Raw genomic sequence first — 27,472 nt, 5'->3', positions numbered from 1 at the left:
ACCAGTACAGCCCAGTAACAGCTCCCAGTACAGCCCAGTAACAGCTCCCAGTACAGCCCAGTGCCGTACTGGGGCACACCCCCCCCGCCCCAACGGCTCGGCCCTGGGGTGATTTGGGGACATTTTGGGGTGGTTTTGGCTGATTTTGGGGTATTTCATGTGTTTTGGGGATATTTTGAGGTGATTTTGGTGTGATTTTGGGGTGATTTCGGGCTGTTTTGGGTGTCTCTCAGATGGCCACGCTGTTCTCGATGTTCTGGGGTCCAGGTAGGGCTGGTTTTGGGGTGATTTCGGGCTGGTTTGGGCTGGTTTTTGGGCTATTTTGGGGTGATTTTGGGGTGATTTTCGGGTATTTTGCAGTGGTTTTGTGATATTTTGGGGTGATTTTGGGCTATTTTGGGCTGGTTTTGGCTGGTTTTTGGTGTGTGATTTTGGGATATTTTGGGCTGGTTTTGGGGGTATTTTGGGGTGATTTTGGGATATTTTGGGCTGTTTTGGGCTGGTTTTGGCTGGTTTTTGGTGTGATTTTGGGGTGATTTCAGGCTATTTTGGGGTGGTTTGGGCTGGTTTTGGGGATATTTTGAGGTGATTTTGGGGTGATTTTGGGGTGATTTCAGGGTGTTTTGGGTGTCTCTCAGACGGCCACGCTGTTCTCGATGTTCTGGGGGTCCAGGTAGGGCTGGTTTTGGGGTGATTTCGGGCTGGTTTGGGCTGGGTTTTGGGCTATTTTGGGGTGATTTTGGGGTATTTTTGCAGTGGTTTTGTGATATTTTGGGGTGATTTTGGGCTATTTTGGGCTGGTTTGGGCTGGTTTTTGGTGTGATTTTGGGCTATTTTGGGCTGGTTTTGGGGTGATTTTGGTGAGATTTTGGGTGATTTCAGGGTATTTCGGGCTGGTTTGGGCTGGTTTTGGGGGGATTTTGGGGTGATTTTGGGGCTGTTTTGGGTGTCTCTCAGATGGCCTCGCTGTTCTCGATGTTGGCAGGATCCAGGTAGGGCTGGTTTTGGGGTGGTTTTGGGCTATTTTGGGCTGGTTTTTGGTGTGATTTTGGGGTGATTTTGGGCTATTTTGGGCTGGTTTTTGGTGTGATTTTGGGGTGATTTCGGGCTGTTTTGGTGTGATTTTGGGGTGATTTCGGGCTGTTTTGGGTGTCTCTCAGATGGCCACGCTGTTCTCGATGCTCTCGGGGTCCAGGTAGGGCTGGTTTTGGGGTGATTTCAGGCTATTTTGGGCTATTTTGGGGTGATTTCAGGCTATTTTGGGCTGGTTTTGGCTGGTTTTGGGGTGATTTTGGGGTGATTTCGGGCTGTTTTGGGCTGGTTTTGGCTGCTTTTGGGGTGATTTTGGGGTGATTTCGGGCTGTTTTGGGTGTCTCTCAGATGGCCACGCTGTTCTCGATGTTCTGGGGGTCCAGGTAGGGCTGGTTTTGGGGTGATTTCGGGCTGGTTTGGGCTGGGTTTTGGGCTATTTTGGGGTGATTTTGGGGTATTTTTGCAGTGGTTTTGTGATATTTTGGGGTGATTTTGGGCTATTTTGGGCTGGTTTGGGCTGGTTTTTTGGTGTGATTTTGGTGTGATTTTGGGCTATTTTGGGCTGGTTTTGGGGTGATTTTGGTGAGATTTTTGGGGTGATTTCAGGGTATTTTGGGCTGGTTTGGGCTGGTTTTTGGGGTATTTTTGGGTATTTTGGGGTATTTTGGGCTATTTTGGGGTGATTTCGGGCTGTTTTGGGTGTCTCTCAGATGGCCACGCTGTTCTCGATGCTCTCGGGGTCCAGGTAGGGCTGGTTTTGGGTGATTTCGGGCTGGTTTTGGCTGGTTTTTGGGCTATTTTGGGCTATTTTGGGGTGATTTTGGGCTATTTTGGGCTGGTTTGGGCTGGTTTTGGTGTGATTTTGGGGTGATTTCGGGCTGTTTTGGGTGTCTCTCAGATGGCCACGCTGTTCTCGATGTTCTGGGGGTCCAGGTAGGGCTGGTTTTGGGGTGATTTCGGGCTGGTTTGGGCTGGTTTTTGGGCTATTTTGGGGTTATTTTGGGGTATTTTGGGCTGGTTTTGGGGTGATTTTGGTGAGATTTTGGGGTGATTTCAGGGTATTTCGGGCTGGTTTGGGCTGGTTTTTGGGCTATTTTGGGGTGATGTTGGGATATTTTGGGCTGTTTTGGGCTGGTTTTTGGTGTGATTTTGGGGTGATTTCAGGCTATTTTGGGGTGGTTTGGGCTGGTTTTGGGGTGATTTTGGGCTGTTTTGGGTGTCTCTCAGATGGCCACGCTGTTCTCGATGTTGGCAGGATCCAGGTAGGGCTGGTTTTGGGGTGATTTTGGGATATTTCGGGCTGGTTTTTGGGGTATTTTGGGGTGATTTCGGGCTATTTTGGGCTGGTTTTTGGTGTGATTTTGGGGTGATTTCGGGCTGTTTTGGGTGTCTCTCAGATGGCCACGCTGTTGTCGATGTTCTGGGGGTCCAGGTAGGGCTGGTTTGGGGTGATTTTGGGCTGGTTTGGGCTGGTTTTGGGTGTGATTTTGGGGTGATTTCGGGCTGGGTTTTGGGTGATTTTGGGGTGATTTCGGGCTGTTTTGGGTGTCTCTCAGATGGCCACGCTGTTCTCGATGCTCTCGGGGTCCAGGTAGGGCTGGTTTTGGGGTGATTTCGGGCTGGTTTGGGCTGGTTTTTGGGGTATTTTGGGCTATTTTGGGGTGATTTTGGGCTATTTTGGGCTGGTTTTGGCTGGTTTTTGGGCTATTTTGGGGTGATTTTGGGCTATTTTGGGCTGGTTTTTGGGGTATTTTGGGGTAATTTTGGGCTATTTTGGGCTGGTTTGGGCTGGTTTTTGGTGTGATTTTGGGGTGATTTCAGGCTATTTTGGGGTGGTTTGGGCTGGTTTTGGGGGGATTTTGGTGTGATTTTGGGGTGATTTTGGGGTGATTTCGGGCTGTTTTGGGTGTCTCTCAGATGGCCACGCTGTTCTCGATGTTGGCAGGATCCAGGTAGGGCTGGTTTTGGTGTGATTTTGGGCTATTTTGGGCTGGTTTTGGCTGGTTTTTGGGGTATTTTGGGGTGATTTTGGGCTATTTTGGGCTGGTTTTTGGGGTGATTTTGGGGTGATTTCGGGCTGGTTTTTGGTGTGATTTTGGGGTGATTTCGGGCTGTTTTGGGTGTCTCTCAGATGGCCACGCTGTTCTCGATGCTCTCGGGGTCCAGGTAGGGGTAGGGCCGCTCCAGCGCCGCGTTCCGGGCCCGGATCTCGCGGGAGATTCGGCGCAGGCGGCGCCGGAAGCGCCGGATCAGGCGCCGCGCCGGGGCCTCGGTGAAGTGACGGTCGGGGTAGTGCCCCAGGGGCCGCTGGGATGGACAAACTGGGGTTACTGGGAGCACTGGGAGGGCACTGGGAGTGCCCCAGGGGCCGCTGGGAGACAGACTGGGGTTACTGGGAGCACTGGGAGGGCACTGGGAGTGCTGGGAGGGACAGACTGGGGTTACTGGGAGCACTGGGAGCACTGGGAGTGCCCCAGGGGCCGCTGGGAGGGACAAACTGGGGTTACTGGGAGCACTGGGAGTGCCCCAGGGGCCGCTGGGAGACAAACTGGGGTTACTGGGAGCACTGGGAGCACTGGAAGTGCCCCAGGGGCCGCTGGGATGGACAAACTGGGGTTACTGGGAGCACTGGGAGGGCACTGGGAGTGCTGGGAGGGACAGACTGGGGTTACTGGGAGCACTGGGAGCGCTGGGAGTGCTGGGAGGGACAAACTGGGGTTACTGGGAGCACTGGGAGTGCCCCAGGGGCCGCTGGGAGACAGACTGGGGTTACTGGGAGCACTGGGAGTGCCCCAGGGACCGCTGGGGGACAGACTGGGGTTACTGGGAGCACTGGGAGTGCCCCAGGGGCCGCTGGGAGACAAACTGGGGTTACTGGGAGCACTGGGAGTGCCCCAGGGGCCGCTGGGAGACAAACTGGGGTAACTGGGAGCACTGGGAGGGCACTGGGAGTGCCCCAGGGGCCGCTGGGATGGACAAACTGGGGTTACTGGGAGCACTGGGAGCACTGGGAGTGCTGGGAGGGACAGACTGGGGTTACTGGGAGCACTGGGAGGGCACTGGGAGTGCTGGGAGGGACAGACTGGGGTTACTGGGAGCACTGGGAGGGCACTGGGAGTGCCCCAGGGGCTGCTGGGAGACAGACTGGGGTTACTGGGAGTGCTGGGAGCACTGGGAGTGCCCCAGGGGCCGCTGGGAGACAGACTGGGGTTACTGGGAGCACTGGGAGCCACAAACTGGGGTTACTGGGAGCACTGGGAGGGCACTGGGAGTGCCCCAGGGGCCGCTGGGAGACAGACTGGGGTTACTGGGAGCCACAAACTGGGGTTACTGGGAGTGCTGGGAGGGCACTGGGAGACACAAACTGAGAGCACTGGGAGAGCACTGGGGGCACGGGGGGCACGGGGGGCACTGGGGATACTGGGAGTTACTGGGAGGGCACTGGGAGGGCACTGGGGGCACTGGGGATACTGGGAGTTACTGGGAGGGCACTGGGAGGGCACTGGGGGCACTGGGGATACTGGGAGTTACTGGGAGGGCACTGGGAGGGCACTGGGGGCACTGGGGATACTGGGAGTTACTGGGAGGGCACTGGGGGCACGGGGGGCACGGGGGGCACTGGGGATACTGGGAGTTACTGGGAGGGCACTGGGAGGGCACTGGGGGCACGGGGGGCACGGGGGGCACTGGGGATACTGGGAGTTACTGGGAGGGCACTGGGAGGGCACTGGGAGGGCACAGGGGGCACTGGGGATACTGGGAGTTACTGGGAGGGCACTGGGAGGGCACTGGGGGCACGGGGGGCACGGGGGGCACTGGGGATACTGGGAGTTACTGGGAGGGCACTGGGAGGGCACTGGGGGCACGGGGGGCACGGGGGGCACTGGGGATACTGGGAGTTACTGGGAGGGCACTGGGAGAGCACTGGGAGGGCACGGGGGGCACTGGGGATACTGGGAGTTACTGGGAGGGCACTGGGAGAGCACTGCGGGTCCTGGGGTGGGTTTGGGCTGGGTTATTTTGGGGAGGGGTCCCGGGGGTGTGTGTTAATTTGGGTGGGGGTCTCACCAGGTCCATGGGCTCGTTCCTGAGCACAGCCAGGGGGTGGCCTGGGTTATTTGGGGTTGGGCTGGGTTGGTTTTGGGTGGGTTTGGGTTGGTTTTTGGTGGGTTTGGGGTGGATTTCAGTGGGTTTGGGCTGGGTTATTTTGGGGAGGGGTCCCGGGGGGGTGGGTTATTTTGGGTGGGGGTCTCACCAGGTCCATGGGCTCGTTCCTGAGCACAGCCAGGGGTTGGGCTGGGTTATTTGGGGTTGGGCTGGGTCGGTTTTGGGTGGGTTTGGGGTAGATTTGGGCTGGGTTATTCAGGTTTGGGCTGGGTTATTTTGGGGAGGGGTCCCGGGGGTGCGGGTTAATTTGGGTGGGGGTCTCACCAGGTCCATGGGCTCGTTCCGCAGCACCCAGAGCACGGCCAGGGGTTGGGCTGGGTCGGTTTTGGGTTGGGTTGGGTCAGTTTTGGGTTGATTTGGGGTGGGTTTGGGGTAGATTTGGGCTGGGTTATTCAGGTTTGGGCTGGGTTATTTTGGGGAGGGGTCCCGGGGGGTGCGGGTTAATTTGGGTGGGGGTCTCACCAGGTCCATGGGCTCGTTCCGGAGCACCCAGAGCACGGCCAGCACCGTGGCCGTGGTGTTCATGGCGGGCAGGGCCTCCAGGAAATCCTGCTCCGACAGCGCGGCCTTGGAGCGGGGAGGGGGCGCGCGCATGGCGGCCGGCGCGTTCGGGGGGAACGCCGACAGCTCAAACTGCGGGGAATGGGGTGGGGGACCCCAAAAATGGGGTCAGGGACCCCAAAATCAGAGTCAGGGACCCCAAAATGGGGAGAGACCCCAGTGTCAGAGAGCTCAGACTGCAGGAAATGGGGTGGGGGACCCCAAAATGGGGTCAGGGACCCCAAAATCAGAGTCAGGGACCCCAAAATGGGGAGAGACCCCAGTGTCAGAGAGCTCAGACTGCAGGGAATGGGGTGGGGGACCCCAAAATGGGGTCAGGGACCCCAAAATCAGAGTCAGGGACCCCAAAATGGGGAGAGACCCCAGTGTCAGAGAGCTCAGACTGCAGGGAATGGGGTGGGGGACCCCAAAATGGGGTCAGGGACCCCAAAATCAGAGTCAGGGACCCCAAAATGGGGAGAGACCCCAGTGTCAGAGAGCTCAGACTGCAGGGAATGGGGTGGGGGACCCCAAAAATGGGGTCAGGGACCCCAAAATCAGAGTCAGGGACCCCAAAATGGGGAGAGACCCCAGTGTCAGAGAGCTCAGACTGCAGGAAATGGGGAAGGGGGCGCGCGCATGGCGGCCGGCGCGTTCGGGGGGAACGCCGACAGCTCAAACTGCGGGGAATGGGGTCGGGGACCCCAAAATCGGGGTCAGGGACCCCAAAATCAGAGTCAGGGACCCCAAAATGGGGAGAGACCCCAGTGTCAGAGAGCTCAGACTGCAGGGAATGGGGTGGGGGACCCCAAAATGGGGTCAGGGACCCCAAAATCAGAGTCAGGGACCCCAAAATGGGGAGAGACCCCAGTGTCAGGCAGCTCAGACTGCAGGAAATGGGGTGGGGGACCCCAAAATGGGGTCAGGGACCCCAAAATCAGAGTCAGGGACCCCAAAAATGGGGAGAGACCCCAGTGTCAGAGAGCTCAGACTGCAGGAAATGGGGTGGGGGACCCCAAAATGGGGTCAGGGACCCCAAAAATGGGGAGGGGGACCCCAAAAATGGGGAGGGGGACCCCAAAAATGGGGTCAGGGACTCCAAAATGGGGTCAGGGGTCCCAAAAATGGGGGTGACACCCCAAAATGGGGTGAAGGACCCCAAAAATGGGGAGGGGGACCCCAAAAATGGGGTCAGGGACACCAAAATGGGGGTCAGGGACTCCAAAATGTCACAGGGACCCCAAAATGGGGTCAGGGACTCCAAAATGGGGTCAGGGGTCCCAAAAATGGGGGTGACACCCCAAAATGGGGTGAAGGACCCCAAAAATGGGGAGGGGGACCCCAAAATGGGGGTGAGGGACCCCAAAATGGGGTCAGGGGTCCCAAAAATGGGGGGTGACACCCCAAAATGGGGTGAAGGACCCCAAAAATGGGGAGGGGGACCCCAAAATGGGGGAGAGGGACCCCAAAAATGTCACAGGGACCCCAAAATGGGGTCAGGGACTCCAAAATGGGGGAGAGAGACCCCAAAATGGGGAGACAGACCCCAAAATGGGGGAGAGACCCCAAAAATGTCACAGGGACCCCAAAACGGGGAGAGACCCCAGTGTCAGAGAGCTCAAACTGGGCAGAAATGGGGTGAGGGACCCCAAAATGGGGGGTGAGACCCCAAAATGGGGTGAGGGACCCCAAAAATGGGGGGGTGAGACCCCAAAAATGGGGGGTGAGACCCCAAAATGGGGTGAGGGACCCCAAAATGGGGAGAGACCCCAGTGTCAGAGAGCTCAGACTGCAGGAAATGGGGTGGGGGACCCCAAAATGGGGTCAGGGACCCCAAAAATGGGGAGGGGGACCCCAAAAATGGGGAGGGGGACCCCAAAAATGGGGTCAGGGACTCCAAAATGGGGTCAGGGGTCCCAAAAATGGGGGTGACACCCCAAAATGGGGTGAAGGACCCCAAAAATGGGGAGGGGGACCCCAAAAATGGGGTCAGGGACACCAAAATGGGGGTCAGGGACTCCAAAATGGGGGAGAGGGACCCCAAAATGGGGTCAGGGACTCCAAAATGGGGGTGAGGGACCCCAAAAATGGGGTGAGGGACCCCAAAATGGGGGAGAGGGACCCCAAAATGGGGGAGAGACCCCAAAATGGGGGAGAGGGACCCCAAAAATGGGGAGGGGGACCCCAAAATGGGGTGAGGGACTCCAAAATGGGGGAGAGACCCCAAAAATGGGGGTGAGGGACCCCAAAATGGGGGTGAGGGACCCCAAAAATGGGGGAGAGGGACCCCAAAATGGGGGTGAGGGACCCCAAAAATGGGGAGGGGGACCCCAAAATGGGGTGAGGGACCCCAAAATGGGGGAGAGGGACCCCAAAATGGGGGAGAGGGACCCCAAAATGGGGGTGAGACCCCAGAATGGGGTGAAGGACCCCAAAAATGGGGAGGGGGACCCCAAAATGGGGGAGAGGGACCCCAAAAATGGGGAGGGGGACCCCAAAATGGGGGTGAGGGACCCCAAAATCCCAGAGACCCCCCAGAGCCCTCCCCAAATCCCCCCAGCGCCCCAAAACTGCCCCGGGGGAGGGGTCGGGCAGGGGGGGTCAGTGGTCACTCAGCGGTCACTCAGCGGTCACTCAGTGGTCAGTGGTCAGTGGTCAGTGGTCACTCATTGGTCACTCAGCAGTCACTCAGAGGTCACTCAGTGGTCAGTGGTCACTCATTGGTCACTCAGTGGTCACTCAGAGGTCACTCAGTGGTCAGTGGTCACTCATTGGTCACTCAGTGGTCAGTGGTCACTCAGGGGTCACTCAGTGGTCACTCAGAGGTCACTCAGTGGTCAGTGGTCACTCATTGGTCACTCAGTGGTTACTCAGTGGTCACTCAGGGGTCACTCAGTGGTCACTCAGCGGTCACTCAGGGTCACTCAGCGGTCACTCAGGGGTCACTCAGTGGTCACTCAGAGGTCAGTGGTCACTCAGTGGTCACTCAGGGTCACTCAGGGTCACTCAGTGGTCACTCAGCGGTCAGTGGTCACTCATTGGTCACTCAGTGGTTACTCAGTGGTCACTCAGTGGTCACTCAGAGGTCACTCAGCGGTCACTCAGGGTCACTCAGTGGTCACTCAGTGGTCACTCAGGGTCACTCATTGGTCACTCAGCGGTCACTCAGTGGTCACTCATTGGTCACTCACTGGTCACTCAGTGGTCACTCAGTGGTCACTCAGTGGTCACTCAGGGGTCACTCAGGGTCACTCAGGGGTCACTCAGTGGTCACTCAGTGGTCACTCATTGGTCACTCAGGGTCACTCAGAGGTCACTCAGGGTCACTCAGTGGTCACTCACTGGTCACTCATTGGTCACTCACTGGTCACTCAGGGTCACTCAGTGGTCACTCAGGGTCACTCAGAGGTCACTCAGTGGTCACTCATTGGTCACTCACTGGTCACTCAGTGGTCACTCAGTGGTCACTCAGGGGTCACTCAGTGGTCACTCAGTGGTCACTCAGGGGTCACTCAGTGGTCACTCATTGGTCACTCACTGGTCACTCAGGGTCACTCAGAGGTCACTCAGTGGTCACTCACTGGTCACTCAGGGTCACTCAGGGTCACTCAGTGGTCACTCAGTGGTCACTCAGGGTCACTCAGGGTCACTCAGTGGTCACTCAGTGGTCACTCACTGGTCACTCAGAGGTCAGCAGTCACTCAGTGGTCACTCACTGGTCACTCAGGGGTCACTCAGTGGTCACTCATTGGTCACTCAGCGGTCACTCATTGGTCACTCACTGGTCACTCAGGGCCACTCAGAGGTCACTCAGGGTCACTCAGTGGTCACTCAGCGGTCAGTGGTCACTCAGTGGTCACTCAGTGGTCACTCAGAGGTCACTCAGTGGTCAGTGGTCACTCAGAGGTCACTCAGTGGTCAGTGGTCACTCATTGGTCACTCAGGGGTCACTCATTGGTCACTCAGTGGTCACTCAGCGGTCACTCATTGGTCACTCATTGGTCACTCATTGGTCACTCAGCGGTCACTCAGGGGTCACTCAGTGGTCACTCAGGGTCACTCAGAGGTCACTCAGGGGTCACTCAGTGGTCACTCACTGGTCACTCAGGGGTCACTCAGCGGTCACTCAGCGGTCACTCAGCGGTCACTCAGGGTCACTCAGTGGTCACTCATTGGTCACTCAGTGGTCACTCAGTGGTCACTCAGGGTCACTCAGGGTCACTCAGCGGTCACTCAGGGTCACTCAGTGGTCACTCAGCGGTCACTCAGTGGTCACTCAGGGTCACTCAGGGTCACTCAGGGTCACTCAGGGGTCACTCAGTGGTCACTCAGGGTCACTCAGTGGTCACTCAGGGGTCACTCAGGGGTCACTCAGTGGTCACTCAGGGTCACTCAGCGGTCACTCAGCGGTCAGCGCTCACCTGCCCGCTGTTGGTGGCGGCGTGGTGCGCCGAGCAGGTGTAGATGACGGTGGTGACGAAGGTGACGAGGCCGCGCACGCTGTGCAGGCGGGAGGGCACCCCTGGCACGGGCACCGCGTCAGACGGGCACACCTCGGGGGGCACCTGTGCCCACCTGGGGTCACCTGTGCCCACCTGGGGTCACCTGTGCCCACCTGTGCCCACCTCAGGGGTCACCTGTGCCCACCTGGGGTCACCTGTGCCCACCTGTGCCTACCTCAGGGGTCACCTGTGCCCACCTGTGCCCACCTGTGCCCACCTGTGCCCACCTGTGGTCACCTGTGCCCACCTGTGCCTACCTCAGGGGTCACCTGTGCCCACCTGTGCCCACCTGTGGTCACCTGTGCCCACCTGTGCCCACCTGTGCCCACCTGTGCCTACCTCAGGGGTCACCTGTGCCCACCTGTGCCCCCTGACCCCACCTGTGCCCACCTGGGGTCACCTGTGCCCACCTGTGCCCACCTCAGGGGTCACCTGTGCCCACCTGTGGTCACCTGTGCCCACCTGTGCCTACCTCAGGGGTCACCTGTGCCCACCTGTGCCCACCTGTGCCCACCTGTGCCCACCTGTGGTCACCTGTGCCCACCTGTGCCTACCTCAGGGGTCACCTGTGCCCACCTGTGCCCACCTGTGGTCACCTGTGCCCACCTGTGCCCACCTGTGCCCACCTGTGCCTACCTCAGGGGTCACCTGTGCCCACCTGTGCCCACCTGTGCCCACCTGTGCCCACCTGTGGTCACCTGTGGTCACCTGTGGTCACCTGTGCCCACCTGTGCCTACCTCAGGGGTCACCTGTGCCCACCTGTGCCCACCTGGGGTCACCTGTGCCACATGTGCCCACCTCAGGGGTCACCTGTGCCCACCTGTGCCCCCTGACCCCACCTGTGCCCACCTGGGGTCACCTGTGCCCACCTGTGCCCACCTCAGGGGTCACCTGTGCCCACCTGTGGTCACCTGTGCCCACCTGTGCCTACCTCAGGGGTCACCTGTGCCCACCTGTGCCCACCTGTGCCCACCTGTGCCCACCTGTGGTCACCTGTGCCCACCTGTGCCTACCTCAGGGGTCACCTGTGCCCACCTGTGCCCACCTGTGGTCACCTGTGCCCACCTGTGCCCACCTGTGCCCACCTGTGCCTACCTCAGGGGTCACCTGTGCCCACCTGTGCCCACCTGTGCCCACCTGTGCCCACCTGTGGTCACCTGTGGTCACCTGTGGTCACCTGTGCCCACCTGTGCCTACCTCAGGGGTCACCTGTGCCCACCTGTGCCCACCTGGGGTCACCTGTGCCACATGTGCCCACCTCAGGGGTCACCTGTGCCCACCTGTGCCCACCTGTGCCCACCTGTGCCCACCTGAGGGGTCACCTGTCCCCCCCATGCCCACCTGTCCCCCCCGTGCCCCCCGTGCCCACCTGAGCGCCGCCTGCCCAGGAAGCCCCTGGTGAAGATCTCGCCCACCCAGGCCTGGAGCTCGGGGTCCTGCTGCACCGCGGCGTCAGCCGGGTAGTACAGGGACAGCAGGGAGGTGACAAACCTGGGGACATTGGGGACACCCGGGTAGTACAGGGACAGCAGGGAGGTGACAAACCTGGGGACAGGGGGACATTGGGGACATTGGGGACACCCGGGTAGGACAGGGACAGCACCCCGGTGACAAACCTGGGGACATCGAGGGGACATTGGGGACATTGGGGACATTGGGGACACTGGGGACACTGCGGACACTGGGGACACTGGGGACACCTGGGTAGGACAGGGACAGCAGGGAGGTGACAAACCTGGGGACAGGGGGACATTGGGGACATTGGGGACACTGAGGGGACACTGGGGACATTGGGGACATTGGGGACACCCGGGTAGGACAGGGACAGCAGGGAGGTGACAAACCTGGGGACACAGGGACAGCACCCCGGTGACAAACCTGGGGACAGGGGGACATTGGGGACATTGGGGACATTGGGGACATTGGGGACATTGGGGACAGCGGGGACATTGGGGACATTGGGGACATTGGGGACACTGGGGACATTGGGGACATTGGGGACAGCAGGGACATTGGGGACATTGGGGACACCCGGGTAGGACAGGGACAGCACCCCGGTGACAAACCTGGGGACATCGAGGGGACATTGGGGACACTGGGGACACTGGGGACACCGGGGACACTGGGGGGACATCACTGGGGACACTGGGGACACCCGGGTAGGACAGGGACAGCACCCCGGTGACAAACCTGGGGACATCGAGGGGACATTGGGGACACTGGGGACATTGGGGACACCCGGGTAGTACAGGGACAGCAGGGAGGTGACAAACCTGGGGACAGTGGGGACATTGAGAGGACAGCACCCCAGTGACAAACCTGGGGACACAGGGACAGCAGGGAGGTGACAAACCTGGGGACATTGGGGACATTGGGGACATTGGGGACATTGGGGACACCCGGGTAGGAGAGGGACAGCACCCCGGTGACAAACCTGGGGACAGTGGGGACACCCGGGTAGGACAGGGACAGCACCCTGGTGACAAACCTGGGGACAGTGGGACATTGGGGACACTGAGGGGACACTGAGGGACAGCACAGAGGTGACAAAGCTGGGGACATTGAGGGGACACAGGGGACATCACTGGGGACACCGGGGTAATAGAGGGACAGCAGGGAGGTGACAAACCTGGGGACATTGGAGACACTGGGGACACTGGGGTAATACAGTGACACCACCTTGGTGACAAATCTGGGACAGTGGGGACACTGGGGGGACATTGGGGTAACAGAGGGTCACCAGCCCTGTGAAAAACCTGGGGACATCACTGGGGACATTGGGGACACTGGGGACATCGGGGTAATAGAGGGACAAGAGCACGGTGACAAACCTGGGGACACTGGGGACACCAGGGACATTGGGGGATTGGGAACATTGGGGACACTGGGGACATTGGGGACACTGGGGACATTGGGAACATTGGGGACATTGGGGACATCATTGGGGACATCAGGGTAATACAGGGACAACAGGGAGGTGACAAACCTGGGGACATTGGGGACACTGGGGACACTGGGGACACTGCGGACATTGAGGACAGTGGGGACATTGGGGACACTGGGGACATTGGGGACACTGGGGACACTGGGGTGACACCGGGGCTCTCTGGGGGGGGTGGCTCGGGGCTCCGCGGTGTCCCCAGGTGTCCCCACCTGCGGATGGCCCGCCACACCTTGGTGGCGTCGCAGGCGAAGTGGTGGCGCTTGGTGGCCGCCACGCCGCGGTGTCGCAGGTCCCGCGGCAGCACCAGCGAGCGCCAGCGCAGCGCCCGCAGCCCCCGCGCCACCAGCGCCAGCAGCCCGCGCCGGCCCAGCGCCACCGCCTGGGGACACAGGGGACATTGGGGGGACACCGAGGGGACATCGCAGTGCCACCCCCGTGCCACCAAAACCTGGTAATTCCAGCCCAAATCCAGCCCAAATCCCACCAAAATCCCGCAATTCCAGCCCAAATCCCCCCCCATTTGTGCCAGCAGCCCAGCGCCACCGCCTGGGGACACAGGGGACACCGAGGGGACACTGGGGGGACACCGCAGTGCCACCCCCGTGTCACCAAAATCCGGTAATTCCAGCCCAAATCCAGCCCAAATCCCACCAAAATCCCGCAATTCCAGCCCAAATCCCCCCCCATTTGTGCCAGCAGCCCAGCGCCACCGCCTGGGGACACAGGGGACACCGAGGGGACATTGGGGGGACATCGCAGTGCCACCCCCGTGTCACCAAAACCTGGTAATCCCAGCTCAAATCCAGCCCAAATCCCGCAATTCCCACCCAAATCCAGCCCAAATCCCGCGCCACCAGTGCCAGCAGCCCGCGCCGGCCCAGCGCCACCGCCTGGGGACACCGAGGGGACATTGGGGGACACCGCAGTGCCACCCCCGTGCCACCCCAGTGCCACCAAAACCTGGTAATTCCAACCCAAATCCCACCCAAATCCGCCCCAATTCCCGCAGTTCCCACCCAAATCCCGCGCCGGCCCAGCGCCACCGCCTGGGGACACAGGGGACACCGAGGGGACATTGGGGGGACACCGAGGGGACACCGCAGTGCCACCCCCGTGCCACCCAAATCCCGCAATTCCCACCCAAATCCGCCCCAAATCCCGCAATTCCAGCCCAAATCCTGCCCCACCAGACCCCCAGTGCCCCCCGTACCCTGTGGAAGCCCCCAGACCCCCTCAGTGCCCCCCCGTGCCCTGTGGAAGCCCCCAGACCCCCGTGCCCTGTGGAAGCCCCCAGCCCCCAGACCCCCCGTACCCTGTCGAAGCCCCCAGACCCCCCGTGCCCTGTGGAAGCCCCCAGACCCCCTCAGTGCCCCCCGTGCCCTGTGGAAGCCCCCAGACCCCCGTGCCCTGTGGAAGCCCCCAGCCCCCAGACCCCCGTGCCCTGTCGAAGCCCCCAGACCCCCCGTACCCTGTGGAAGCCCCCAGACCCCCCAGACCCCCGTACCCTGTCGAAGACGCCCCCGGGGTTGAGCAGGAAGCGCCGCGCCAGGGCCCCGATCTGCACCGTGAAGCGCGTGTGGGGCACCAGCAGCTGGGGAGGGGGCACCGGGTGAGGAGGGGGCACCGGGGGGGTCACACGGGGGGTACCAGGCACGGGGGGCACTGATAAATGGGGAGGGGGCACCGGGGGGGCAGCCCCGATCTGCACCGTGAAGCGCGTGTGGGGCACCAGCAGCTGGGGAGGGGGCACGGGGGGCATTGAAAAATGGGGAGGGGGCACCGGGGGGGGCACACGGGGGGTACCAGGCACGGGGGGGCACTGATAAATGGGGAGGGGGCACCGGGGGGGCAGCCCCGATCTGCACCGTGACCCGGGTGTGGGGCACCAGCAGCTGGGGAGGGGGCACCAATAAATGGGGAGGGGGCACGGGGGGCATTGAAAAATGGGGAGGGGGCACCGAGGGGGGGGCACACAGAGGGTACCGGGCACGGGGGGGCATTGAAAAATGGGGAGGGGGCACCTGGAGGGCACATGGGGGCACCGGGCACGGGAAGGGCATTGAAAAATGGGGAGGGGGCATGGGGGGGCACCGATAAATGGGGAGGGGCACCAAGAGTTTTTGGGGTTTGGGATTTCTGGGTTGGGGGTTTTGGGGTTTGGGGGTTGGGGGTTTTTGGGTTGGGGGTTTGGGGGTTTTGGGGTTTGGGGGTTGGGGGTTTTTGGGTTGGGGGTTTGGGGGTTTTGGGGTTTGGGGGTTGGGGGTTTTTGGGTTGGGGGTTTGGGGGTTTTGGGGTTTGGGGGTTTGGGGTTTATGGGTTTTAGGGTGGGGGGTTTTTGGGATGGGGGTTTTGGGTTTTGGGGTTTGGGGGTTTTGGGGTTTGGGGGTTTTGGGTTTTGGGGTTTGGGGGTTTGGGGGTTTTGGGGTTTGGAGGTTTGGGTTTTGGGGTTTTGGGTTTTGGGGTTTGGGGGTTTGGGGGTTTTGGGGTTTGAGGGTTTTGGGGTTTGGGGTTTTGGGTTTTGGGGTTTATGGGTTTTAGGGTGGGGGGTTTTTGGGATGGGGTTTTGGGGTTTGGGGTTTGGGCGTTTTGGGGTTTGGGGTTTCGGGGTTTGGGGTTTTGAGGTTTGGGGGTTTCAGGGTGGAGTTTTTGGGGTTTGGGGTTTTTGGCTTTGGGATCAATTTTTTTTGTTTTTGGTTAAAGAATTTTGGGGTGGATTTTTTTCGGGTTTTAGATTTTGGGGCGGATTTTTTTGGTGTTTTTGAGTTTGGGGTGGATTTTTTTTGGGTTTTGGGTTTGGGGTGGATTTTTTTGTGGTTTAGGGATTCAGGGGTGGAGTTTTTTTCGGGTTTCGAGTTTTGAGGGTGGATTTTTTTTCTGATTTAGAGATTTTAGGGTAGATTTTTTTGTGGATTAAGTACTTTAGGGTGGATTTTTTTGTGGTTTAAGGATTTTGGGATGGGATTTTTTTGTGTTTTTTGAGTTTTGGGGGTGGATTATTTTGCAGTTTAGGGATTCAGGGGTGGATTTTTTTTCGGGTTTCGAGTTTTGGGGGTGGATTTTTTTGTAGTTTAGGGATTTTGGGGAGGATTTTTTTTCGGGTTTCGAGTTTTGGGGGTGGATTTTTTTGCGGTTTAGGGATTTTGGGGAGGATTTTTTCGCAGTTTAGTGATTTTTTGGGGTACAATTTTTGTGTTTTCGGGGTACCTTGAAGAGGGGGTGCTGCGGGGGCAGCTGCCTCAGCGTGGCCAGGGCGAACACCTCGCCCAGCAGGTGGGCCCGGAGCAGGTGGGTCAGGGCCTCGTGCACGTGGAACTCGGCGCTGCGCACCCAGGCCTTGGCCAGCGCCCAGAGCCACGGCGGGTCCTGCGGCACGAACACCGGCGACTCGGGGCCTGGGTCCTGAGAGAGCTGGGAACCCCAAAATGATCAGAGGAACCCCAAAAACGGTGACATGGGGCACCCCAAAACCCCCCCAGGGCACCCAGGCCTTGGCCAGCGCCCAGAGCCACGGCGGGTCCTGCGGCACGAACACCGGCGACTCGGGGCCGGGCTCCTGGGACAGCTGGGAACCCCAAAAACAGAGAAATGGGGCACCCCAAAACCCCCACAGTGACCCCAAACCCCCCCAGGGCACCCAGGCCTTGGCCAGCGCCCAGAGCCACGGCGGGTCCTGCGGCACGAACACCGGCGACTCGGGGCCTGGGTCCTGGGACAGCTGGGAACCCCAAAAACAGTGAAATGGGGCACCCCAAAACCCCCAGAGTGACCCCAAACCCTGACTGTGACCCCAGGCCTTGGCCAGCGCCCAGAGCCACGGCGGGTCCTGGGGCACCAACACCGGCGACTCGGGGCCGGGCTCCTGGGAGAGCTGGGAACCCCAAAATGCGTCAGAGGAACCCCAAAAATGATCAGAGGAATCCCGAAATGGGCACCCCCAAAACACCCACAGTGACCCCAAACCCTCACAGGGACCCCAAACCCCCCCAGGGCACCCAGGCCTTGGCCAGCGCCCAGAGCCACGGCGGGTCCTGCGGCACAAACACCGGCGACTCGGGGCCTGGCTCCTGGGACAGCTGGGAACCCCAAAAACAGTCAGGGAAACCCGAAATGGGCACCCCAAAACCCCCCCAGGGCACCCAGGCCTTGGCCAGCGCCCAGAGCCACGGCGGGTCCTGGGGCACAAAGGACTTGGGGCCTGGATCCTGGGACAGCTGGGAACCCCAAAAACAGTCAGGGAAACCCGAAATGGGCACCCCAAAACCCCGAGAGTGACCCCTAAACCCTCACAGGGACCCCAAACCCTCACAGTGACCCCAAACCCCCCCAGGGCACCCAGGCCTTGGCCAGCGCCCAGAGCCACGGCGGGTCCTGCGGCACGAACATCGGCGACTCGGGGCCGGGCTCCTGGGACAGCTGGGAACCCCAAAAATGATCAGAGAAACCCCAAAATGGGTGAAATGGGGCACCCCAAAACCCTGAGAGTGACCCCAAACGCTCACAGTGACCCCAAACCCTGACTGTGACCCCAGGCCTTGGCCAGCGCCCAGAGCCACGGCGGGTCCTGGGAGAGCTGGGAACCCCAAAATGGGTCAGAGAACCCCAAAATGGGCACCCCAAAACCCTGAGAGTGACCCCAAATGCTCACAGTGACCCCAAACCCTGACTGTGACCCCAAACCCTGACTGTGACCCCAGGCCTTGGCCAGCGCCCAGAGCCACGGCGGGTCCTGCGGCACCAACACCGGCGACTCGGGGCCGGGCTCCTGGGACAGCTGGGAACCCCAAAAACAGTCAGGGAACCCCAAAATGGGCACCCCAAAACCCTGAGAGTGACCCCAAATGCTCAGAGTGACCCCAAACGCTCACAGTGACCCCAAACCCTGACTGTGACCCCAGGCCTTGGCCAGCGCCCAGAGCCACGGCGGGTCCTGCAGCACGAACACCGGCGACTCGGGGCCGGGCTCCTGGGAGAGCTGGGAACCCCAAAATGGGTCAGAGAGCCCCAAAAATGATCAGAGGAATCCCGAAATGGGCACCCCCAAAACACCCACAGTGACCCCAAACTCTCACAGTGACCCCAAACCCCCCCAGGGCACCCAGGCCTTGGCCAGCGCCCAGAGCCACGGCGGGTCCTGGGGCACCAACACTGGGGACTCGGGGCCTGGGTCCTGAGAGAGCTGGGAACCCCAAAATGGGTCAGAGGAACCCCAAAACCAGTGAAATGGGGCACCCCAAAACCCCCCCAGGGCACCCAGGCCTTGGCCAGCGCCCAGAGCCACGGCGGGTCCTGGGTGACTCGGGGCCAGGCTCCTGGGACAGCTGGGAACCCCAAAATGGGTCAGAGAACCCCAAAAATGATCAGAGGAATCCCGAAATGGGCACCCCCAAAACACCCACAGTGACCCCAAACTCTCACAGTGACCCCAAACCCCCCCAGGGCACCCAGGCCGTGGCCAGCACCCAGAGCCACGGCGGGTCCTGGGTGACTCGGGGCCGGGCTCCTGGGACAGCTGGGAACCCCAAAATGGGTCAGAGGAACCCCAAAATGGGCACCCCAAAACCCTGAGAGTGACCCCAAATGCTCACAGTGACCCCAAACCCTGACTGTGACCCCAAACCCTGACTGTGACCCCAGGCCTTGGCCAGCGCCCAGAGCCACGGCGGGTCCTGCGGCACCAACACCGGCGACTCGGGGCCAGGGTCCTGAGAGAGCTGGGAACCCCAAAAACGGTGAAATGGGGCACCCCAAACCCTCACAGTGACCCCAAACCCTCAGTGTGACCCCCAAACCCGCACAGGGCACCCAGGCCTTGGCCAGCGCCCAGAGCCACGGCGGGTCCTGGGGCACGAACACCGGCGACTCGGGGCCTGGCTCCTGGGACAGCTGGGAACCCCAAAAATGGGTCAGGGAAACCCGAAATGGGCACCCCAAAACACCCACAGTGACCCCAAACCCCCCCAGGGCACCCAGGCCTTGGCCAGCGCCCAGAGCCACGGTGGGTCCTGCGGCACGAACACGGGGGACTCGGGGCCGGGCTCCTGAGAGAGCTGGGAACCCCAGAATGGGTCAGAGAAACCCCAAAAACGGTGAAATGGGGCACCCCAAACCCCCCCAGGGCACCCAGGCCTTGGCCAGCGCCCAGAGCCACGGCGGGTCCTGGGTGACTCGGGGCCAGGCTCCTGGGACAGCTGGGAACCCCAAAATGGGTCAGAGGAACCCCAAAATGGGCACCCCAAAACCCTGAGAGTGACCCCAAATGCTCAGAGTGACCCCAAACCCTCAGTGTGACCCCCAAACCCTGACTGTGACCCCAGGCCTTGGCCAGCGCCCAGAGCCACGGCGGGTCCTGGGAGAGCTGGGAACCCCAAAAATGATCAGGGAACCCCCAAAATGGGCACCCCAAAACCCCGAGAGTGACTCCCAAACCCTCACGGGGACCCCAAAACCCTCACAGGGACCCCCAAAACGCTCACAGTGACCCCAAACCCCCACAGTGACAGGGGTCTCACCTGGATGGCGAGGGGCCGCAGCTCCCCCATTGCCCCGTTCTCATCCCCCCATTTCAGGTCTCCCTTGTTTTTGGGATCAGGCTCAGTTTTTGGGGTCGGGATGGGTTTTTGGGGTCTGTTTCAGTGTTTTTGGGGGGGGTTTTGGGGCTGGGGTCTCACCTGGATGGCGAGGGGCCGCAGCTCCCCCATCACCCCATTCTCATCCCCCCATTTCAGATCCCCCCCGTTTTTGGGGTCCAGGTCACTTTTTAGGGTCCGGGTGGGTTTTTGGGGTCCCTTTTGGGGTTTTTGGGGTCCCTTTCGGTGTTTTCGGGGTCCCTTTTGGGTCTGGGGTCTCACCTGGATGGCGAGGGGCCGCAGCTCCCCGTCGGGGCGCTGGTGCAGCAGGCACAGCGGGGCGGCCACGAAGGTGGGGCGGCCGTCGATGAGCGCCGTGGGGAGCCCCTGCAGCACCCCGTAATCGGCCAGGTAGACGTTCCCTGCCTGGGGGGCACCCCACAGTCAGGGGGACCCCAAAAATGGGGGGTACCCCCGCACTGGGGTCCCACAAATCATGGGAAAACCCCAAATCCTGGAAAAAAAAAACTCAAAATCCCATTAAAATCCCAAAATTCTGGGGAAAAACCCCAAATCCCAGCACCCCATAATCGGCCAGGGAGATGTTCCCTGTCTGGGAGCACCCCACAATCAGGGGGACCCCAAAAATGGGGGGTACCCCTGGACTGGGATCCCCCAAATCATGGGGATAGCTTAAATCCCATTAAAAACCCCAAAATCCCATTAAAAACCCCAAATCCCAGCACCCCGTAATGGGCCAGGGAGATGTTCCCTGCCTGGGGGGCACCCCACAGTCAGGGGGACCCCAAAAATGGGGGGTACCCCCGCACTGGGATCCCCCAAATCCCAGAAAAACCCAAAATCCTGGGAAAAAAACCCAAAATCCTATTAAAAACCCAAAATTCTGGGGAAAAACCCCAAAAACCAGCACCCCATAATGGGCCGGGGAGATGTTCCCTGCCTGGGGGGCACCCCACAGTCAGGGGGACCCCAAAAATGGGGGGTACCCCCGCACTGGGATCCCCCAAATCCCAGAAAAACCCCAAATCCTGGGCTTCTCCCCTCATTTCCCGGATCTCCTCCCGGATTTTGGGGTGTTTGGGATTTTTGGGGTATTTGGGGTTTTTGGGGTTTTGAGGGGTTTGGGGGTTTTGGGTGTTTGGGGTCGTTTTTAGGGTATTTCTGGGGTGATTTTGGGGTCCCTCACCTCCATCTCCTGCCTCAGGGATGTCCCCGTCCCCAGGCTGGGGCCACCATGGGCTCGGGGTTTGATTGGGGTTTTGGGGTGATTTTTTGGGTTTTTAGGGTTTTTGATGTTTTTGGGGTGGTTTTTAGGGTTTTTGGGTTCCCTCACCTCCATCTCCTCCTGCAGGGATGTCCCTGGGGTCACTACGGGCTCGGTGTTTGTTTGGGGTGTTTGTTTGGGGTTTTTGATGTTTTTGGGGTGATTTTTGGGGTATTTTTGGGGTATTTTGGGGTATTTTTGGGGTGTTTTGGGGTTTCTGTTTAGGGTTTCTGTGTTCCCTCACCTCCATCTCCTCCCTCCAGGACGTCCCTGTCCCCAGGCTGGCGGCCACCATGGGCTCGGGGTTTGTTTGGGGTGTTTGTTTGGGGTTTTTGATGTTTTTGGGGTAGTTTTAGGGGTTTTTGATGTTTTTGGAGTATTTTTGGGGTATTTTGAGTTCCCTCACCTCCATCTCCTGCCTCAGGGACGTCCCCGTGCCCAGGCTGGGGCCACCATGGGCTCGGGGTTTGATTGGGGTTTTTCTTTGGGATTTTGGGGTGGGTTTTGGGGTTTTTGATGTTTTTGGGGTATTTTTAGGGTTTTTGGTGTTTCTGGGTTCCCTCACCTCCATCTCCCGCTGCAGGGACGTCCCTGTCCCCAGGCTGGCGGCCACCATGGGCTCGGGGTTTGATTGGGGTGGTTTTGGGGTGTTTGTTTGGGGTTTTGGGGTGTTTGTTTGGGTTTTTAGGGTGTTTGATGTTTTAGGGGTGGGTTTTTAGGGTGTTTGATGTTTTTGGGGTGGTTTGTAGGGTTTTTGGGGTTTCTGTGTTCCCTCACCTCCATCTCCTGCCTCAGGGACGTCCCCGTGCCCAGGCTGGGGCCACCATGGGCTCGGGGTTTGATTGGGGTTTTTCTTTGGGATTTTGGGGTGGGTTTTGGGGTTTTTGATGTTTTTGGGGTGGTTTGTAGGGTTTTTGGGGTTTCTGGGTTCCCTCACCTCCATCTCCCGCTGCAGGGACGTCCCTTGGGTCACTACAGGCTCGGTGTTTGTTTGGGGTGTTTGTTTGGGGTTTTTGATGTTTTTGGGGTGGTTTTTACGGTTTTTGGGGTGGTTTTTACGGTTTTTGGGGTGGTTTTTAGGGTTTTTGGGGTATTTTTGGGGTTTTTAGGGTTTCTGTGTTCCCTCACCTCCATCTCCCGCTGCAGGGACGTCCCCGTGCCCAGGCTGGCGGCCACCATGGGCTCGGTGACCGGGAAGTTGGGGGGCAGGCGGGGGCAGCGGCGCAGCAGGACGGGGTTCACCCCGCTCAGGAACTGCTCCCCGAAAAACGCGTCCTCCTGCCAGTGCCGCACCACGTACTCTGGGGACACAGGGACACTGGGGACATTGGGGACACTGGGGACACTGGGGACACCTCGGGGACACCCCCCAACCCCAGGGACACCCCCAGGACCCCCCCATGAACCCCAAAGTTTTGGGGTCCCCGAAATCGCCTCGTGTTCCCTCTGGGATCCCCCAAATTCCTGAGACGCCCTCATCCCTGTGTCCCCTGTGTCACCCCCAGTGTCACCAATGTCCCCCCCCCAGTGTCCCCTCCCCAGTGTCACCCCAGTTCCTCTGTGGGTCCCTTCAATGTCCTACTGATGTCCCACAAGCCCCCAAAACCTCCAGACCCCACAATGTCCCCCAATCCCCGCAATGTCCCTGAATCCCCCCAGTGTCCCTAATGTCCCCTCCCTGTCCCCAGTGTCCCCAATCCCCCAATGTCCCCTCACTGACCCCAATCCCTTCAGTGTCCCCCATGTCCCCCTTGTCCCCAATGTCCCCAGCATCCTCCCAGTGTTCTCAGTGTCCCCAATGACCCCGATGTCCCCAATGTACCCAATGCCCCCAGTGTCCCCACTGTCCCCCGTGTCCCCAATTTTCCAATGTCCCCAGCCCCCCCCCAGTGTCCCCAATGCCCTCAATGTCCCCAGTGTCCCCAGTATCCCCAATCCCCCCAGTGTCCCCAATATCCCCAATGTCCCCAATGTCCCCACTGTCCCCAGTGTCCCCAATTCCCCAATGCCCCCAGTGTTCCCAGTCCCTCAGTGTCCCCAGTGTCCCCAGTTCCCCAACCCCACCAGTGTCCCCAATGTCCCCAATGTCCCCGATGTCCCCAATCCCCTCAATGTCCCCAGTGTCTCTGCTGTCCCCGCTGTCCCCAGTGTCCCCATGTCCCCCCAGTGTTCCTGGTGTCCCCAGTGTCCCCAATCCCCCCAATGTCCCCAATGTCCCCAGTGTCCCCAATCCCCCAGTGTCCCCAGTGTCCCCAGTGTCCCCAATGTCCCCTCAATGTCCCCAGTGTCCCTAGTGTCCCCGATATCCCCAATTCCCCCAGTGTCCCCAATGCCGTCAATGTCCCCGGTGTCCCCAATGCCCCAGTGTCCCAAATCCCCCCAGTGTCCCCGCTGTCCCCATGTCCCTGCTGTCCCCGTGTCCCCAGCGTGTCCCCACGGTGTCTGACCGGTGACAGGCGTGTGGAAGCAGCGGAACACGCGTGTCATGGCCTCCACGCTGGGCCACGAGCTGGGCCGGGCCAGGAACCCCCGGAGCTTGGCCTCCAGGTTCCTGGGGACAGCAGGGGGACATTGGGGACACTGGGGGGATTGGGGACAATGGGGACACTGGAGACATTTGGGACATTGGGGATGAAGATGGCGGTTGGGCATTGGGGACATTGGGGACATTGGGGACAGCAGGGGGGTTGGGGACATATTATGGACATTGAGGACATTGGGGACATTGGGAGGATTTGGGACCCGGGGGGAATTTGGGACAATGGGGACATGGGGGACGTTGGGGACATTGGGGGGATTTGGGACCCGGGGGGAATTTGGGACAATGGGGACATTGGGGACGTTGGGGACATTGGGGGGATTTGGGACCCGGGGGGAATTTGGGACAATGGGGACATGGGGGACGTTGGGGACATTGGGGGGATTTGGGACAGTGGGGACATCAGGGCGGTTGGGGACAGTGGGGACATTGGGGACATTGGGGACATTGGGGGGATTTGGGACACTGGGGGGATTTGGGACAATGGGGACGTTGGGGACATTGGGGATAAAGATGGGATAATATTTGGGACATATTATGGACATTGGGGACATTGGGGACACTGGGGGGATTTGGGACACTGGGGGGATTTGGGACAATGGGGACATTGGGGATGAAGATGGCGTTTGGACATTGGGGACACTGAGGGGATTGGGGACACTGGGGGGATTTGGGACATTGGGGACACGAGGGGATTTGGGACATATTGGGGACATTGGGGACATTGGGGACACTGGGGGGATTTGGGACAATGGGGACACGAGGGGATTTGGGACATATTGGGGACATTGGGGACATTGGGGACACTGGAGGGATTGGGGACAGTGAGAGGATTTGGGACATTGGGGATGTTGGGGACATTGCGGGGACACTGGGGACGTTGGGGGATTGGGGACATTGGGGACAATTTGGGGACATCGGGGACAGGCTGAGGTCAGTGGGGGGAGGGTGTGGGCAGGGCCAGGTTTGGGGTCAGGGGTCACAGAAGGGTCACTCAGTGGTCACTCAGTGGTCACTCAGGGGTCAGTCAGTGGTCACTCAGGGGTCGCTCAGGGGCCAGTGGTCACTCAGGGGTCACTCGGGTCACTCAGGGGCCAGTGGTCACTCAGGGGTCACTGGTCACTCAGGGGTCACTCAGGGTCACTCAGTGGTCACTCAGGGTCACTGGTCAGTCAGTGGTCACTCAGTGGTCACTCAGGGTCACTCAGGGGTCACTGGTCGGTCACTGGTCAGTCAGTGGTCACTCAGGGTCACTCAGGGGTCACTGGTCAGTCAGTGGTCACTCAGGGGTCACTCAGTGGTCACTGGTCAGTCAGTGGTCACTCAGGGTCACTCAGGGGTCACTCACGCGGCGCTGCCCCTCAGGTAGAAGGCCGAGGCCTTGGCCAGCGAGTAGCTCAGGTCGGGGATGGTCAGTGGTCACTCAGGGGTCACTCAGGGTCACTGGTCAGTCACTGGTCACTCAGGGTCACTCAGGGGTCACTGGTCACTCAGGGGTCACTGGTCACTCAGGGGTCACTCAGTGGTCACTCACGCGGCGCTGCCCCTCAGGTAGAAGGCCGAGGCCTTGGCCAGCGAGTAGCTCAGGTCGGGGTGGGGCAGGGATGGTCAGGGATGGTCAGGGGTGGTCAGTGGTCACTCAGGGGTCACTGGTCGGTCAGTGGTCAGTCAGTGGTCACTCAGGGGTCACTCAGTGGTCACTGGTCAGTCAGGGGTCACTCAGGGGTCAGTGGTCACTCAGGGGTCACTGGTCAGTCACTGGTCGGTCACTGGTCAGTCACTGGTCAGTCACTGGTCACTCAGTGGTCACTCAGTGGTCACTCACGCGGCGCTGCCCCTCAGGTAGAAGGCCGAGGCCTTGGCCAGCGAGTAGCTCAGGTCGGGGATGGTCAGGGGTCACTCAGGGGTCACTCAGGGTCACTGGTCAGTCACTGGTCAGTCAGGGTCACTCAGTGGTCACTCAGGGGTCAGTGGTCACTCAGTGGTCACTCACGCGGCGCTGCCCCGCAGGTAGAAGGCCGAGGCCTTGGCCAGCGAGTAGCTCAGGTCGGGGTCCAGCGGCGTCCCCTGGGGCAGCGCCCAGGGCAGCCCGGGGGCAAACGGGGCCAGCCTGGGGACAGGGACAGGGACAGCGTCACACCTGGGGACAGGGACACACCTGGGACACACAGACACACCTGGGACACACAGACACACCTGGGGACACACCTGGGACACACAGACACACCTGGGGACAGGGACAGGGACAGGGTCACACCTGGGACACACAGACACACCTGGGACACACAGACACACCTGGGACACACAGACACACCTGGGGACACCTGGGACACACAGACACACCTGGGACACACCTGGGACACACAGACACACCTGGGACACACAGACACACCTGGGACACACCTGGGACACACAGACACACCTGGGGACAGGAACAGGGACAGGGACAGCGTCACACCTGGGACACACAGACACACCTGGGGACACACCTGGGACACACAGACACACCTGGGGACACACAGACACACCTGGGGACACCTGGGACACACAGACACACCTGGGGACACACCTGGGACACACAGACACACCTGGGGACACACAGACACACCTGGGGACACCTGGGACACACAGACACACCTGGGGACACACAGACACACCTGGGGACACCTGGGACACACAGACACACCTGGGGACACACAGACACACCTGGGGACACCTGGGACACACAGACACACCTGGGGACACACAGACACACCTGGGACACACAGACACACCTGGGACACACAGACACACCTGGGGACAGGGACAGGGACAGCGTCACACCTGGGACACACAGACACACCTGGGACACACAGACACACCTGGGGACAGAGACAGGGACAGCGTCACACCTGGGACACACACACACACCTGGGGACACACAGACACACCTGGGGACACACCTGGGACACACAGACACACCTGGGGACAGGGACAGTGTCACACCTGGGGACAGCTAGGGACACCTGGGACACACCTGGGGACACACCTGGGGACAGGGACAGCGTCACACCTGGGACACACAGACACACCTGGGACACACAGACACACCTGGGGACGGGACAGGGACAGCGTCACACCTGGGACACACAGACACACCTGGGGACAGGGACACCCCTGGGTCACACCTGGGGACAGCTGGGGGAATGGGACACACCTGAGGGTGTCACACACACACACACCTGGCAGTATCACACACACACGCCCAGGTGTCACAGTGTCACACACACACCTGGCAGTGTCACACACACACCCCTAGCTGTCACACACGCACACCTGGCAGTGTCACAGTGTCACCTGTGCCTCACCTGTAGCGCCACCGTTGCTCTCTCAGGTGTCACACACACACCTGGCAGTGTCACACACGCACACCTGGCAGTGTCACAGTGTCAGAGTGTCACCTGTGCCTCACCTGTAGCGCCGCCGTTGCTCTCTCAGGTGTCACACACACACACACACAGGTGTCACAGTGTCGCTGTCACAGTGTCACACACACCTGGCAGTGTCACAGTGTCACAGTGTCACCTGTGCCTCACCTGTAGCGCCGCCGTTGCTCTCTCAGGTGTCACACACACACCTGGCAGTGTCACACACACACCTGGCAGTGTCACAGTGTCACCTGTGCCTCACCTGTAGCGCCGCCGTTGCTCTCTCAGGTGTCACACACACACACCTGGCAGTGTCACAGTGTCACAGTGTCACACACACACCTGGCAGTGTCACAGTGTCACCTGTCCCTCACCTGTAGCGCCGCCGTTGCTCTCTCAGGTGTCACACACACACCTGGCAGTGTCACACACACACCTGGCAGTGTCACACACACACACCTGGCAGTGTCACAGTGTCACAGTGTCACC

General features: G+C 60.2%; 1 protein-coding gene and 1 long non-coding RNA gene across 2 annotated transcripts in view; both read right to left on the bottom strand.

The window, feature by feature from the left end:
- Window positions 1-1,892: 1,892 nt before the first annotated feature.
- The window catches only part of LOC135292058 (polyunsaturated fatty acid lipoxygenase ALOX15B-like), a 34,437-nt gene continuing 8,857 nt past the window's right edge, over window positions 1,893-27,472 (bottom strand). The window contains exons 6-18 of the mRNA XM_064406305.1: window positions 25,570-25,686; window positions 23,485-23,588; window positions 22,166-22,338; window positions 20,035-20,178; window positions 16,391-16,594; window positions 14,691-14,777; window positions 13,396-13,565; window positions 12,642-12,871; window positions 11,859-12,120; window positions 11,612-11,733; window positions 10,161-10,261; window positions 5,662-5,832; window positions 1,893-3,339 (exon numbers count right to left, since the gene is read on the bottom strand). Coding sequence (XP_064262375.1) covers window positions 3,160-3,339; window positions 5,662-5,832; window positions 10,161-10,261; window positions 11,612-11,733; window positions 11,859-12,120; window positions 12,642-12,871; window positions 13,396-13,565; window positions 14,691-14,777; window positions 16,391-16,594; window positions 20,035-20,178; window positions 22,166-22,338; window positions 23,485-23,588; window positions 25,570-25,686 — 2,065 coding nt within the window. The 3' untranslated portion in view covers window positions 1,893-3,159. The remainder of the gene's footprint in view (window positions 3,340-5,661; window positions 5,833-10,160; window positions 10,262-11,611; window positions 11,734-11,858; window positions 12,121-12,641; window positions 12,872-13,395; window positions 13,566-14,690; window positions 14,778-16,390; window positions 16,595-20,034; window positions 20,179-22,165; window positions 22,339-23,484; window positions 23,589-25,569; window positions 25,687-27,472) is intronic.
- Window positions 25,868-27,468, bottom strand: LOC135292055 (uncharacterized). The gene is made up of 3 exons (XR_010354612.1): window positions 27,214-27,468; window positions 26,715-26,847; window positions 25,868-25,919 (listed from the first exon to the last, which is right to left on the bottom strand). It is a non-coding gene; the product is annotated as an uncharacterized LOC135292055 (long non-coding RNA).

Source organism: Passer domesticus, unplaced genomic scaffold, assembly GCF_036417665.1.
Source record: "Passer domesticus isolate bPasDom1 unplaced genomic scaffold, bPasDom1.hap1 HAP1_SCAFFOLD_189, whole genome shotgun sequence".
In the NCBI taxonomy this organism is placed as follows: Eukaryota; Metazoa; Chordata; class Aves; order Passeriformes; family Passeridae; genus Passer; species Passer domesticus.
Note: the sequence above shows the minus strand (reverse complement) of the source record. Positions and strands in the feature narration are given on the sequence as shown.